The sequence below is a fragment of the Lepisma saccharinum genome, unplaced genomic scaffold (assembly GCF_977018435.1).
Source record: "Lepisma saccharinum unplaced genomic scaffold, izLepSacc3.1 HAP1_SCAFFOLD_200, whole genome shotgun sequence".
Taxonomy (NCBI): Eukaryota; Metazoa; Arthropoda; class Insecta; order Zygentoma; family Lepismatidae; genus Lepisma; species Lepisma saccharinum.
In genome coordinates this window covers 119730-134380 of record NW_028142990.1, presented here as the reverse complement: position 1 = coordinate 134380, position 14651 = coordinate 119730, and the positions used below count along the sequence as shown (strand labels likewise).

At 38.6% G+C, this 14651-nt stretch overlaps 1 protein-coding gene across 1 annotated transcript in view; it reads left to right on the top strand.

The window, feature by feature from the left end:
* Positions 1-1205: 1205 nt before the first annotated feature.
* Positions 1206-14651, top strand: part of LOC145982500 (uncharacterized) — a 36519-nt gene continuing 23073 nt past the window's right edge. The window contains exons 1-2 of the mRNA XM_083115957.1: positions 1206-1679; positions 14304-14455. Coding sequence (XP_082972083.1) covers positions 1334-1679; positions 14304-14455 — 498 coding nt within the window. The 5' untranslated portion in view covers positions 1206-1333. The remainder of the gene's footprint in view (positions 1680-14303; positions 14456-14651) is intronic.

The following is a 14651-nucleotide window of genomic DNA, read 5'->3' as shown; positions in this document are numbered from 1 at the left end:
ACATCAAAGGTAATGTGAATTTGGAGAAAGTTTTAGAAATAACCCCCCCCTTGACGAAATCCTGCGTACGCTACTGGTTGATAGTGATGATTGATGACGATCTCCCAAATTTTAGCAGTCGACGTTAAATCGCCTCTTGTGTCACGTTGAGTTCCTTGTTGGGAAGCAAATTTGACAGACCGTACTCTGACAGGATGATGTAGCGCTGAATATGTCTCAAGTTAAAAAAGGAACTGCTGAATCAAGGTAAGAGAATACATTCATTACTTGCATGAGACTTTCGTAAATAATGTGCTTATTATCGTCTTCTTGTTTTCTAGTGCACGAAAAACCGAGAGAAAGATAAACAATCTCTTTTTATTCCCCGGCTTATCTTTGTTTAGCTTCTGCTAAAACTGGCGGTATATTTGTTGCACAAAGGAGAAAAGGATACTCTACATGTCAACAAACTTGGGCAATAATTTGGTGGAAGAGGAAGCAACAAAACCAAAAGGTTTGAATTTACTGAAACGAATCTCTCTCTCTTGTATAACTTTGGTGCCGTCATACTGAGAGAGGAGAGGGGAAGGGGGATCTGTTAACCCAGTGTCAGATAAATAGAACTTTTCGCCTAGAAAAATATGTTCATTCTTGAACAAGAACACGTATTTAATCACTTGTAGAAAATTTATTATACTTCAATATGTAGATTATCAGTTAAAATAAGAATACGTTTTTTCCATGTTACGTAAAATTAAAGGTTGCGAGTGAGCAGTGTATGATGGCCGCACAATTCACGAACAGCTGGCGCGGAGTGATACCATGCCTGTGTTGCTGGCGTTCTACCTCCGTGATATCAAACAAATTAACAACGAGTGTAGAAATCACGTGATCAAGTCAGCAACGATCCGTACTCAGAGCGGTGGTCTCGATTGCTCGTGTACCGCTTTGAAACTGCACTAGATGACGTCACTTCCGTCAAGACTGTCCTTCAACTCTGCACTTTGTACCTTTCGGCATATGCTTTCGGACACTTGCCTCAGAACTCGTGCTTTTGGTGAATTTCGTTCTCGCACTAAACGCACGAAAAGCTACTTTTGGAACGTTATTAGGAAAGCACTTCCCTGGCATGGGCCTCGCTAAACTCGTGCGACTTTCGGAACGTATCCTTTCAGATTTTTTTAACGCTCCGATTTGGCAACTCTGGAGGATGCCATTGAAGAAGTTCGTCGACTCATCACGCTGTATGAACTAAATTGTAAAACTGAAACAAACACGACATAAATTGTAGAAAATGTAACCCAAGTAGTAGCGGGCTTGTTAAAATAATATCGTATGTTGTGAAAATATAATAATGGTAGAAACGAAAGTAGACAATACCATTTCAGAGTTCCAAGAAGAACAGTTGGAAAGCATTCAAAATGATGTTGCCGTGTGTAAAGTTGAAAACAATTTAGAGGAAGTTCGGACAACAGAGGATAAGCCTTACAAGATAGAGGAAGTTGAGACGACAGAGGATAAATCTTTCGAGGACCTCCTACCACATATGCTGGAATGTTTTGATATCACAGACAAAGAATACAAAGGTTTTCTTGAGGGTGAAGAAAAGTTCCAGGAATTTCTGAAATTTGTTAATGCTTCAGGCTACTACTTTTACAAGAGAACTTCCAGAACGTACTCAAAAATTGTGAGACGCAAAGGTAAACATTTTTAATATCCTCGAAATATTTTCCTCGATAGTTATTGCAATTGATAAGAGAACACTGCTTTTTTTTAGGTTGTGAAAATATGAGAGAGAAAGGTACATTGACGTAGTTGTTGGCTGTCTGGATATTATCTGAATTATGTAAGTACAATTGTCAAAAATTGACAAAACGAAGAAGTTATAGGTGTCCGGGGAATATCAGATTTTTACAGCACGACAAGGAAACACTGGAATACAGAATATGAGTATAGAAATAAATTTTAACTTTGTAGAAAGTAAATTATACTCTTGTAGTGTTTCTAATGTGAAAATTCTAAGGCAACTAGACTAACAATGCTTGCCTATTCAAAACGTATAAAGTATTAACACCATGAACATATTTAAAATGTTAAGAACACTAAACCTGACCCACCAAACCTTTTCTCATAAATATTCAGGAGAGTTTCACAATGAGAACTTGGTTCAAGTAGGGTTATGCTTGACAACAACAAATAAATCACTTTTCAAAATCAGGGTAAGAAGTGACAATATAGATAAAGTCTCCAATTTGGTTAATTTTCGGTACACTAACTAATTTTGGCCTCCTAATCACGAATCTGTTGTTAAAAACCTGGGGTCATGTCTGGAAATTGTACATTTTGAAGAAACATTGTTCGTTAGCCCCAAAACCCATCCACGGGTAGCCCAACGAACCATTCACATGTGGTTTGGTTAGGCCTGTTAGGTTAGGTTCCATTAGCACTCATTTCACCCCTAAATTCATCGAAAAAATAGGGTTCGTACTAGAATTGAACATCATAAATCATTTTCTTTAAAGAGTCTCGAGCTTTGCTATCTAGAGTGCAAAACATTATTTTCAGTGCATTCAGGTTTTCAAAACTAACAGAGGAGCTAGTCATTTTCGGCTTAGAAATTTGGAATCTGTGATATGAAAGAAATTTATGCCTCTTTTGGGTTACTGATGTCATGGGCATAGTAACTACTTATGGAACTGAGTTTCTGTAGATTTTTGAAAGCTCGTGGAAGTGTTTTCTCCCTTTGTTCAACTTATTTGGCCGGTAAATCGTGTATTTTTCGACATAAATGTCTCTCCGATCAACAAAAGCTCTTGCCTGCATTACGTTCGACTATGTGAATCAAATGTTCCGTGCGTTCAATGACGTAACTCCCGGTCAGTGTTTCCAAACTCCCCATTGTATTGTCAGAACATGACATTTTTAACTATGTTTGCCTAACCTCACAGAACCTAACCTAACCTTGCATGCATGGTTCGTGGGGCTATTTATGAATGGTTTGTGGGGCTATTTATGATTGGTTTGTGGGGCTATCCATGCATGGTTTGTGGGGCTATCCATGAATGGTTTGTGGGGCTATCCATGAATGGTTTGTGGGGCTATCCGTGAATGGTCTGTGGGGCTACACGTGCATGGTTTGTTGGATTTTCGAACCTGGAAAAAAATACAAAATGAGTAACACGAAAGTAGGTATTTTTCGGTGAAGAAGGTTGCAGCACTGCAAACCCACTGATCATCCACAACACTAGTCAGGATTTCTCGGCCATATTGTGTGTGAGACAAACAAACAATAGGTGGAAAATTGAAGCTATTTTCATGAAAAAAGCAAAATCTCACCTTAAACAATGTTTCGCAATGCATAATAGGTAAGTACGAATGTAAAAAAATGACTAAATGGATGAGTGAAATGTGTTTTCCCTGTACCATACTGTTACCGAGATGTTTTTTTTAGAGAAATCCCCATTTTCCTACAACAAAAGGAATCAAGGGAGTAACGGTTCTGATTTTTTTTGTAATTTTTTCAAAATTCTGGAGCAAATACAGAATACCGGAAGTATCTCCTATTACTTCCAAATTCGACATAGTCACTAATTTTGAACTCGTAATCACGAATCTGCAGTTAAAATTTGGCAGTCACGTCTAGCAATTGCGAAATGAGTCGAAAAAAGTGAGTCCGTGAACGGAGTAAACACCATAAAAACAACTATTTTTTGCAATGATTAGCGTTTCAAAACTATGTTTACGATCACCCTTAATTGTTACTATACGTAACCTTACGTGAATGGTTTGTGGGGTAAACATATTTTTCAACTCTACACAGGGCACCATTTTCTCACATGAAAATGAACACTCCATGCAATGGTTCTCATATCAGAAACATGGTTTCCATGTTATTGCATAGCGGTAATTGACAAGCTTATTTCGCAATTTGTAGATTTAACTGCAGATTCGTGATTACGAGGCCAAAATTGGTGAGTATGCCGGATTTTAAAGTAATCGGAGATACTTCCGGTATTCTGTATATATACCAAAATTCTTCCTAGCAGGAAGACTAATTATCATAGAATTTTGGCAATCATTGTCACACGAAATTTGAACCTCCCTTAAAATAATTAGCACTGTTTGGTTTTGAAAAAATTGTTATTTATGTCGAAAAAACAAAACAAGAATTACCTTACACAAGCATGTGCACTTCCCATGGACAATGTATTTTCTGTTGATGAGCGACGGTAAGTATCGTAGACTAGTGGGAATTATTGTAGAAGGAAATCGGAATTCATTTAGGGACTTTATTTTAATGCCAACAGAACCAAACCTGACCTGCCTAACCTAACTACAAAAGCATATATTAAACAAAATTTTAAGTAATCTCTCAAACTCTTCAGTACATGCTAACAGAAGTAAATCGAAATGAAACCATGTTAAAATTGAATTCGTATCATGATGAAATCGCAATAAAACAAGATGAACTTGGGCCAACAAGGGTATCCTTGACCCTATGTAGTGTGTAACCCCCCCCCCCCCCCCGAGGAAGTGAAATATCTTGCATGGTTTATGAAGATTTTGTTGTTTATGAACGTTTTCACTTATTCTTAGCTCAAGGAAATATGTTATTGTGAAGCAAAGCACATCTGTTATATTAGCATGTTACTTTACTGTGAAGCAGAACAGCCCGATGTCTTCAGGCCAGTGAATATAGCACCCAAAACTATATTTCACAACAACAGCTTTAATTTAATGTGGTTAGGTTATGATTGCTAGGTTTGAGGTTTTTATTTATGTGGACCATATTTGGGATCAAATATCTCCTTTATTTGTGTTTTCCACGTGCTAGAACCAATTGTGTATTACATAACACAACGAAATATTTAGATTAAAAAGAAATTCAACATAATTCTCGAGGGGTAACTGTGGGTCAATTGCCCCAAAACAGGCTTGAACTGATGTATGGCAACAATAAACTACTATGATAAAGAAAATAATATTTTTTTTTAATGAGAGTGCTAAATTTTATCAGACACTATATTCAGTTTAACATAGTCAGTATTTCATATATATTTCAACATGAAATATTTGTTATTAAGACATAATTTTGTTGTGTAAACAGAAATTTACGTGGGTCGTTCAATATATAAGTTTCCGTATGCTGTAAAAAATGTTATTTTTAAGATACATTAGAAAACTATACATACATGTGTAGGAGGATCCTTCCTCACTTCTCCACATTCAGGCATTTGTCCCATCGTTGCACCAATTTGTCCATACCCTTTGCAAGAATATCAGGGCTCTGGCTATTGAGCACTATTCCCACATTATGCTTCACTTCTTCATCTGTTTCGAAATGGTAACCTTGCAATTCAGACTTTAACACCGGAAAAAGATGGAAATCACTCGGCACCAAATCGGGCCTGTATGGAGGGTGGGGCAGCCATTCCCACCCCAATTCTTCAATTTTGTGTTGTGTGTGCACTGCTGAGTGGGGGCGAGCGTTATCGTCAAGAAGAATGACACCAGCTGACAGGAGACCTGGTCGCTTATGTCGAATTGCGTTTTTCAGTTTATCCAATGTTTGACAATAATGGTCAGCATTAATTGTTCTTCCTCGTTCCAAAAAGTCCATAAGCAGAACACCCTTAGCATCCATGCTTCTGAACTCCTTATGACGAGAGCCCGCGTTTTCCGAACACGCATTTACTTTTCGCCGTTGAGCACATGCGCCTTCATGTCTGATAACGAATCGATTGTTGTTCCTTGTAGACGAAGGATGGCGCTTGTCAACCATGTGCTTCTTTTTAATGGCATTGCTTTCTACAATATTTTATAGCACAGGGAAACTTATATATTGAACGTCCCTAGTAGCATGTGGAATTCGTTTCAGAGTGCAGAAACCACAGATAACTAAGATATTTTATTCCAGGGTATGGTCTGTGTAAATGAAAAATCTCCTATTCTCTTTTCACCAGTTTTTCATCAAAATGCTGATTACACACATATCAGGTTAAAGAAAAAAAATGGACGAATGGTATCAAACTGAACTCCTAAACTAACAATAATTTGTTACTTCTGAAGCAAAAACATGATGAATAATGTACATACATACTGCGAAATTACAATGGTTACAGAGCAAAATATGTCAAGTAACATGTGGATCAGAGCTCGCGCCAGTGTGTGTGCGTAATTTACACCCAAAATTTGGAAGTTTATGCACAAAAAGCATGCATTGTATTTTGTGTCATGTTTGCATTTTTTATCTTGTCGAGTACTGTATCATGGTTTTGACACTGTTTGTTGTGAGCATTCTTGTCATAGGGCCTACGTATTGTTGCAAGGACAACCATTTAACCTATGCCCATTTCTTTGTCAGTTCTGTGAACATACATAATGTAAATATTAATGAAGTGACTACTCGGGGTATGGGGATTACAGTTTTCAGTATCAAAGATACATATCTGAAGAGGAGTCTGTTTAATAAGATTGTTATGTACTTTTAGTGGAGCATAACAGACACATAACTATCATGTGCTAATTGACTATACCTGCCGCAAAATTAGTTTGGTATTGAGAACTGAAGGAACACGCGTCACGGTGTTGCCATATCGTGCGGTACGGTACGCAGTGCAGCCGTTTGACACTGTGTCGAGGAAAAAGTGTTATGAAAAGGAACAACAATGATGAAATGTGTTATTGTTTTCTCTCTTCATTTCCATCTCCCTTACAGCATGAACGAATTAACGGAACGAGCATTGTTTACAGGTTACCTTTTCAATCCATTCTGAAAATATTGAATATATATATATATATACACTTGCAATAACCATTTCTTTCCGAAGTCGACGTTCAAGTCTGCCCATCTTTCAATTATACCGCAACTGAAGTGCAGTTGGTAGGGCGTCTGACTTTCACGCGGGAGACCCGCTGTGGTTTGTGGAACTTTTTTCAAATATCCCGAGCAGCAATCCCATCGTACCCTCGAGGTGCCATCAGTCCATTCCGGTCCATTCTTTATTCACACTGTGATTGGCGTTTACCCAGGTTTCGTCAAGCCAAACGATTTCGTCAAAATTGTGCTTCGTAATTTCCCTGACGAATCTACATCGCCATGCAGAAATGTAAGGTTTTTCCATCAGTATTTTGCGTTCATTAATTTTTTTTGTATGAGAATCCCAGAGATTATATGACTGTCTTTAAAGATGTTTTCCCACCTTGAAAAAGTCCCGAATCTTTCAACGAAACGTGCAGTTTCCGAACAGTGGGATGATCTTTGCACCTATAATAAGAGTAAATATGGCGACGAATAGCGTCTTGCTGAAAGGTATCTAAATTTGTCACGTGTTTACTGATATTCCTCTTCTTTCTTGGGGTTTCCAATTTTGAAGCCTTGCATTATTTCCACCACATTATATTTTTCTTTCCCTAGTTTAACAACAGTGTTATTAGACACGCCGACAGCAGCAGCAGTCCTGTCCAGAAGTTTATTTACAGAAATGATTGAACCCCCATTGTTTTTCTCTTGCTCAAAATATTTGCGCACAGAACAAACGATCTCCCGCGTTTTGCCTTTGAGAGGAATTCCTTTACCGAAAGCTTTCTTTCTTTTAGTGCATGGCCTCTTTGGTACATTGTCATCTCGAGTATTGTCTCCTGTGTTTGACATTCTTCACACAAGCAGAACACAGAAAATTATGTACAAAAATATTACACACTAAAACAACACGCTATATACAACGAAGAATACACTAAATTCAATAAACTCTACACAAACGGACCGTTAAAATATCACAGCAACGCAATGCAACGCAACAAACAAACAACACGTCCTCTCCGAACAACTTAAAAACTGATCGCAGGAACAATCACCCGATAAGCGGCAACACCGTGATAAATGTTTTCTGTTACTAGGTAACCAGGGCTTGTGTGAAGCACTGGGAAGATTTTGATTGGCTCGCATGCCAGCAAACCACCCTTCCGCAGTGACGTAGACCCGGTTTCTCCACGTGCTTCACAAGCGTCAATACCAAACTAATTTTGCGGCAGGAATACACAGTGCAGCAATTTGAAATCGAGAGTGGTGCTGTAAAATATAAACAAGTCTTCATAGAAAGTTACTTACCTTGGATCATTCAAAGTAGGACCCTCCTGCATCCACACATCGTAGCGCAATGCTTAGCAGTGTTGTAGCCTTCTTGATTGTTGGTACATCTTAAAAGTAGGAACCTTTCAGTGCATATTTTGGTTTAGGAAATAAAAAATAATCACATGGAGCCATTGTCATGCAGCAAAACCACTCCAGAGGATATGAGTCTTGTATTCTGAACAACTGCGGCAACACCTCTAATTTTATGCCTGCCGCCTCTGCTTGCTTTCTCTGTGACACCACCATGCCGCATGCAACTCGAAACCGACCGCCGCCATGCCTGCCTGTCCTGTTTTGTATTTCAAACTTGCCTTGTGTTTTTGTAATGGCAAGAAATGTATACTTCTGTCACATTGTTGTGGCTTGGTTACATACAAATCAACTGTATTTTATGAAAGTTAGTACTTACAACAGTGAATTACAAATAAGGTTTAATTAACACTTTTTTAAATGATGTTTTGTCGGGATCTACAGTAATTTACACATAAAACAGAATTACGTAGAACTGAGTTACGTATAAAGCAGTCTCAAACTACTCCTATAAAAGTTGCGGAAAATCATTGAAAAATTCAGGACTGTTAGGCATTTCCCATTCTTTCATAAGGCATGACTCACAAACCAATAATATTTTATAAATAACATTTCAAATAACAGTGCAATATACATAGTTTCTCAAGTAAAGCTTGTATATCTTCAAAACCACCCAAAAAAATTGTGTTCTAGTGGGGGCATGCAGGGTCAAAGGCACCAAGATTTCCAGTTCTGACTATTGTAAGTGGCAATGTTAATCTAATTTAACGTAAGGTAAAAGTTCTCCGTGCCATGAAGCACATTTAGGGGATATGGTAGTAGTGCCGCACATATTCTCGATCTCGACAATTTTGGAGATGATATGATCAGCACCATGCTGTGGATGCCTTTATCCTCCAGGGTATTTATATTTATTCTTGGAGTTATTTGGCTGTATTGCATATCTATAAATTTGAATAATATAGATTTTTGTCCAGTTTTGATGGATTTAATTTATCTTATTTCACCAACCTCTGTGACAGACTAGTTAGCACACTGCACTGGTACGCCTTGGGTCTCGAGTTTGAATCATGGCCTGGGCATGGATGTTTTTTTTATGGGTGTCCATTCATGACTTATCTTTATCATACGATTAGCCAAAAGTGGCAGAAAAGTGATGCTAGATAACCAAAATCATAAATACGAATTATAGCTTTTGTGGCGACGTGATTCGAACAAGTGTACTCGGAATACAAACCAGGTAAAATCGGCATTAGCTTCCAACGTTTTGAGCACATACATTGCTCTCATCTTCAGGGAACGTGATGAGAGTAATGTATGTGCTCGAAATGTTGGAGGCTACCGCTGATTTTACCTATGTAGAACACTTGTTCGAACCAAAATAATGTCAAATCAATTTATTTCACTTTTCTGCCACTTTTGACTAGTCTCAAAGATGGGATGAATGGTGATAAAATGAATTGATGAAAGGATGACAATCACAAACACACGTAGACAGCAGATAAGACAAGTACCACAGAGGATAATACTTGCTGTGGGCCTCCAGATTCTAGAGCTTCAAAACGTCATTCCAGGTGTATACAATTGAATTGACTTTATTGCTGGGCGAGGTTCAGCTGTTGCTGGTCAACCACCTAACCCCAAAAAGTACAGATTAAAATAAAAATAAAATAAAATTCAAGATTACAAAGAAATTATACTAGAAAGTACAATAAAATACAAAAGGAATAAATCATATACAATGGAACAATATTAGCATTGAGTTAGATAATAAAGTAATTGAAGTCCAGAAAATTGATAGTAAGATAAAAATAAATTCTGGCAACTCACCGTATTTTTCATTATTCATATGTTGATTTACCCTGCTTCTGATTGTCGATCAGTGATTCACGGAGCATGTCACGAAAACGTCTGAAATTTTGATTTTTTTGTTAGATTTGGTAGTACATTCCAGGCCTTGGGTGCTGCGTAACTGAAAGAGGCCTGATAAGCTGAGGTTCTGCAACAAAGTAAGCTGAAACTGGCAGAGTTTCTGGTTTAATGCGAATGAATTTTGCTTCTGAAGTTTAATTTCGAAAAGATGTAGTTTACTAGGTTTGATTTTATTTTAGGCAAGAGGAAGTTTGCCAGAAGATAGAGGCTTTTTAATATTGAATACGCCTTGCCACATCGTTGTAACACGTGCTCAGACCAATTGAGCTGCTGGTTCATGATCAGTCCTAGGTTTTTTACTGTTTGAGAAAATTTAATACACTGTGTGTGAAGAATTATTTCACATTCATTGATGTCAGTATGTTTCAAGAGACTGCTTGTTCCGATGATGGTAAATATCGATTTGTTAGAATTTATTACTAATCCATTTGAAGCCAACCAATCACTTATGTTACGCTTACGTAGTAGTTGAAGTATTTTCATGCACAGGTTCTCCCTGATTACAATGCCGGAGTTCTTCAATTTGCTTTTCTTCCTTAAGACTGCCGACTGTGATCTGTAGCTCATGAATTTCACAATTATGGATCTTGTTGTTCCGGGACATTTTTGTCCAACACGGTGCGAGCGACAAATGTCTTCCTCCTTTAATGTAAGCCCAGCTGTTCTTCGAAAAGTGAAAGCACAATATTGTCCTTGTTCTCGTTGTTGTTCTCAGGGATTCCAAAGATTCGGAAACTGTTACGTCTCTGGTATTGTTCTAGCTCGTGAATGTTTTCGTGCAGCTCCTGTATCTCATCATCTTTGCTGCGGCGGAGCTCCTTGTGTAGGTCTTCAAACATGTTGCTGTGGAATTTCAGCAAATCCTCAAGTCTTTCCACCACGATATTAGTCATTGATTCAATTATCGTGTCAACAATTACTTTCGACACTTCAGGTGTTTGCACTGTCTGCTTTACCTCGTCGCATATCTGTTGCATAAGTTCACCCTTACCTCCATTGCCAGAAGGTGATTTGACTCCCGTAATGCTGCTGCTGCCTCTACACATTCCAGGAGCCAGGGCAATGTTGGAGTTTCCGCTTCAATAATATACCACAGAAACCACAAAGCTGACACTTCCCTGATATCACATTACTTGTAATGCACCAAATAGAACTCTATAGCTGCTACATATGATTATCCCTTTCTGAAAAGGTCACTTGTAATGATCCAGAGATCATTCTCATTAGTAACGCTAATGTTTATTTACTCGGTGTATATGTAACCATTGTTATTAGGTTCAAAGTTATTTTATTTACTTGTTCAATGTTACATGTGTTAATACCTGCTTTGATAATTGTGTTTATCAGTAGTGATTTATTATTATTCTCTTAATAAGGCCCTGCGTGGTCGCAAAGAATATGTAATATTTCTTATAATTGTATATTAACGTTTAGCACACGTTTAATATTATAATATGTATTTATCGTTTGTGCCTTGAGAACGTAGTTCAATCGTCTGCCGTAGAGATGGCCTTGCCTGCTCTAGCACTGTTTCACGTAGTTCCCGTGAACGGCGCTAGAGGCGCTACCTGAACCGAGGCTATATAACCAGCCGCGGAGCAGATTTTCTTCAGTTGGCTTTCAGGTCGGCTCACGATAAGATCTCTCTTATCAACTGACCCGGAAGAAAGGAGCACTCCGCTCTTGCGAGAGGCCAAGCTTCTTAAGGAAGGAAGGTGCACTCCGCTCTTGCGAGAGGCCAAGCACCCGAGAAAAGCCGCACTCCGCCTTCCAGCGAGAGAGGTTGAACTCTGCCTTTGGCAAGAGAACCCACTCCACTTTCGAGTGAGAGATACCCACTCTGCTTATTGGCGAGAGAGAAAAACTCCACTTTAGAGTGAGAAGACCCGCTCCGCTTGTTGCGAGAGGTTTCCTCCCCCAATCAACCTGCGGTACCCCGCCAGGGTAGTGTGGCGTGGGGTTTCTAGGCAACCGCCCAGAAAGAAAAATTACAGGTCAGTGAAATACTACGGTTATCGTGAGGGTGACCCTAATTGATGCCCCTTTGTTCTCCGAAAGCCAACAGTTCCCTGTAAAAGCCTGCTGCTATAGAAGTCGGCACTAGCAAAGGACTGCACTTCCTGACGTGTGTTGGAGCTAAGGATACGACCCCAGAGAACAGCAGCAGCAGTGTATCTGTTCCCAGTTTACGGCAGTTTGCAGAAGCAATTCTCCCCCCATTGTGTGGCAATATATTGGCCAAGTGAGTGTAATATCCTACACGGGCGTGTGCTAAACTTACAACGTTTATAGTTGCATAAGTGTACCAGCTACATTCATTAAACTTTCTCTAACGTTGGACAGTGTACTTATTCCCGATCCCTGAGTGAAATAGAGTCTCATACCACCGCTGGAGAAAAGGTTAGCATAATGGGTAAAACTTTGCAGAGCGTATGGTGCTACTGATTGGTCGTGGCCAAGTTAGTAGACTTGCATCCAGCTGACGTGCTCGTGTAGGTGTAGTAGGCACTTTTCTCGAGCAGGACGTTGCACACTCCATTTCCACTACAGTAAGTGCTGCAAAGATTTGTGCAAATCAAATTATACTTCTCAGCCAGTATTTTGTTCTGGTTGCAAATGAGTGCTAAAAAAAATGAATGCAATAGCTACACATTTTGCACTGTGACCTTAAAATATCTAATTTATTAATTAATGCAAGATTAAATTCAAGTTGCCTTCCTCAAAAACTCCATGTATGTGACTCTACTGATACATACTAATATGTATATGAGGGATTCAGAGCACAAATGACGTAAGTCCACTTTTGATGGAAATGGAGTTGCATGTATAATTTAGATGTGTGAAGAATTAACATTGCAGTGGTAGATGTAAGTATGAGGGTCATACTGATAGTGATGAGCAACAATTTTTCATGCATAAAGTTTTGGTTTTATTAAAAAAAAATCGTAATCTACCGACGTTTCTTTACTTTCAACAAAGGCTCCATTTCTTTGCTTGCATTTTTCCCACCTTTCTGGAAGCTTGAAAACACATTTATGGTAGAACTCTGTTCCAGCTGCTCGCAGACTTTCTGTATGTCATCTCTCGTCTGGTAGTGTTTGCCTGTAACTGTTCCTTTACAAAACCGAACAGATCATAGTCAAAGGGTGCAATGTTCGGACTGTAGGGAGGGTGAGTCAGAAATTCCCACCCCATTTTCCAAATTTCCTCCCTGGTGAACTGAGCAAAGTGCGGGCGTGCATTATCATGTTGATGGATGATTTTCTATCCAGGACATTTATCTTGCAATGCACGAAGGAGCTTCTGAAGTGTTTGGATATAACGGCGAGCATTTATGGCTACCCCAAGTTCAAGAAATTCAACCAGAATGCACCCTTCTGTTTTCCATGTTGCATGCCGTGAAGGCAGTTCGTGGGTGACTGCTCCGAAGCTGATCTTTGATGCTCGTGTTTCCATCCTTAAAATGTTTTACTCATTTTCTAACACTGCTAGCACCCATGCATACATCTCCATATGCACGCTAAAGTCTATTATGATTTCCTCTTTAACAAGGAATTCAATCACAGCACGTTGTCAAAATAAAACATCACTGTCAGCCATTTTGAAACAACTGCCTGCACTCATGCGATCGAAGCTAATGACGTCACACTGCCTTAATGCATTCAGTAAACTATATTTGCAATGATTTACTTTGTGTATTTATGTATTCTGATTTTTTTTAAATTGTTGCTCATTACTTGCAGTATGCCCCTGGTATCTCGTAAGTTTCAAGTTCTTGCTCATAGAAGCACCACCATGTTTGTGCTCAATCAGCAAAACATTACACTAAGTTATCTAAATGTCCCTTTCTCTCAAAACTGTCTTGAATGTAGTTACACTACTTGTGCTGTGAATCACAAGTAGTGATCATGTGGCCAACTATACAATATTGCTGCAGATTTCAAAATTCAGCCAGCACTAGCGTACAAATTTACAATGGCATGTTTATTATTTTGATATCACAATATTTAAAGGAAAGGGTAATGGAAATATCCACTAGGGTACTCAAATATATACACACAGAAAGTATTGTTTGGAATTGAATTCCAGAGTTGAGGTGCCATGACTACCGAATGCCCTGTATTTATCTACCTCTTCTGTGAGGTATTTCAGAAATAACTATTGTTACAGGATTTTATGTGAATAAAAATACTCATTTGCAAAGACTAATTTTATTCCTTCATTTCAGATTCTGCTACATACCATTTCCATTTAAAAACAAAAGAAACTGTAATCCCATTCTTTGGTTCTATTTTCGAACCTGAGGGAGTATCTTATTATTCGTGCATTCATGGAGATGACCACATCAAGAAACCAAGGAGGGTTATTAATGAAGACGAGGTAAGGTACTGTTGCTGAAATTGCAATTTGATGGAGAGAAGCTTGGTAGATTCAGTCCCAGCCTGAATATTAAAGTAATCCATTAATAGATGCAAGCCTACAAAAGTTTATAATGAAATTAAATAATGGGGCAAAGTACAAGGGATAGTCAGTAGAAAAGTTTCCCTAGTCTGCAATCTGCAGAGAGTTTTGTTCA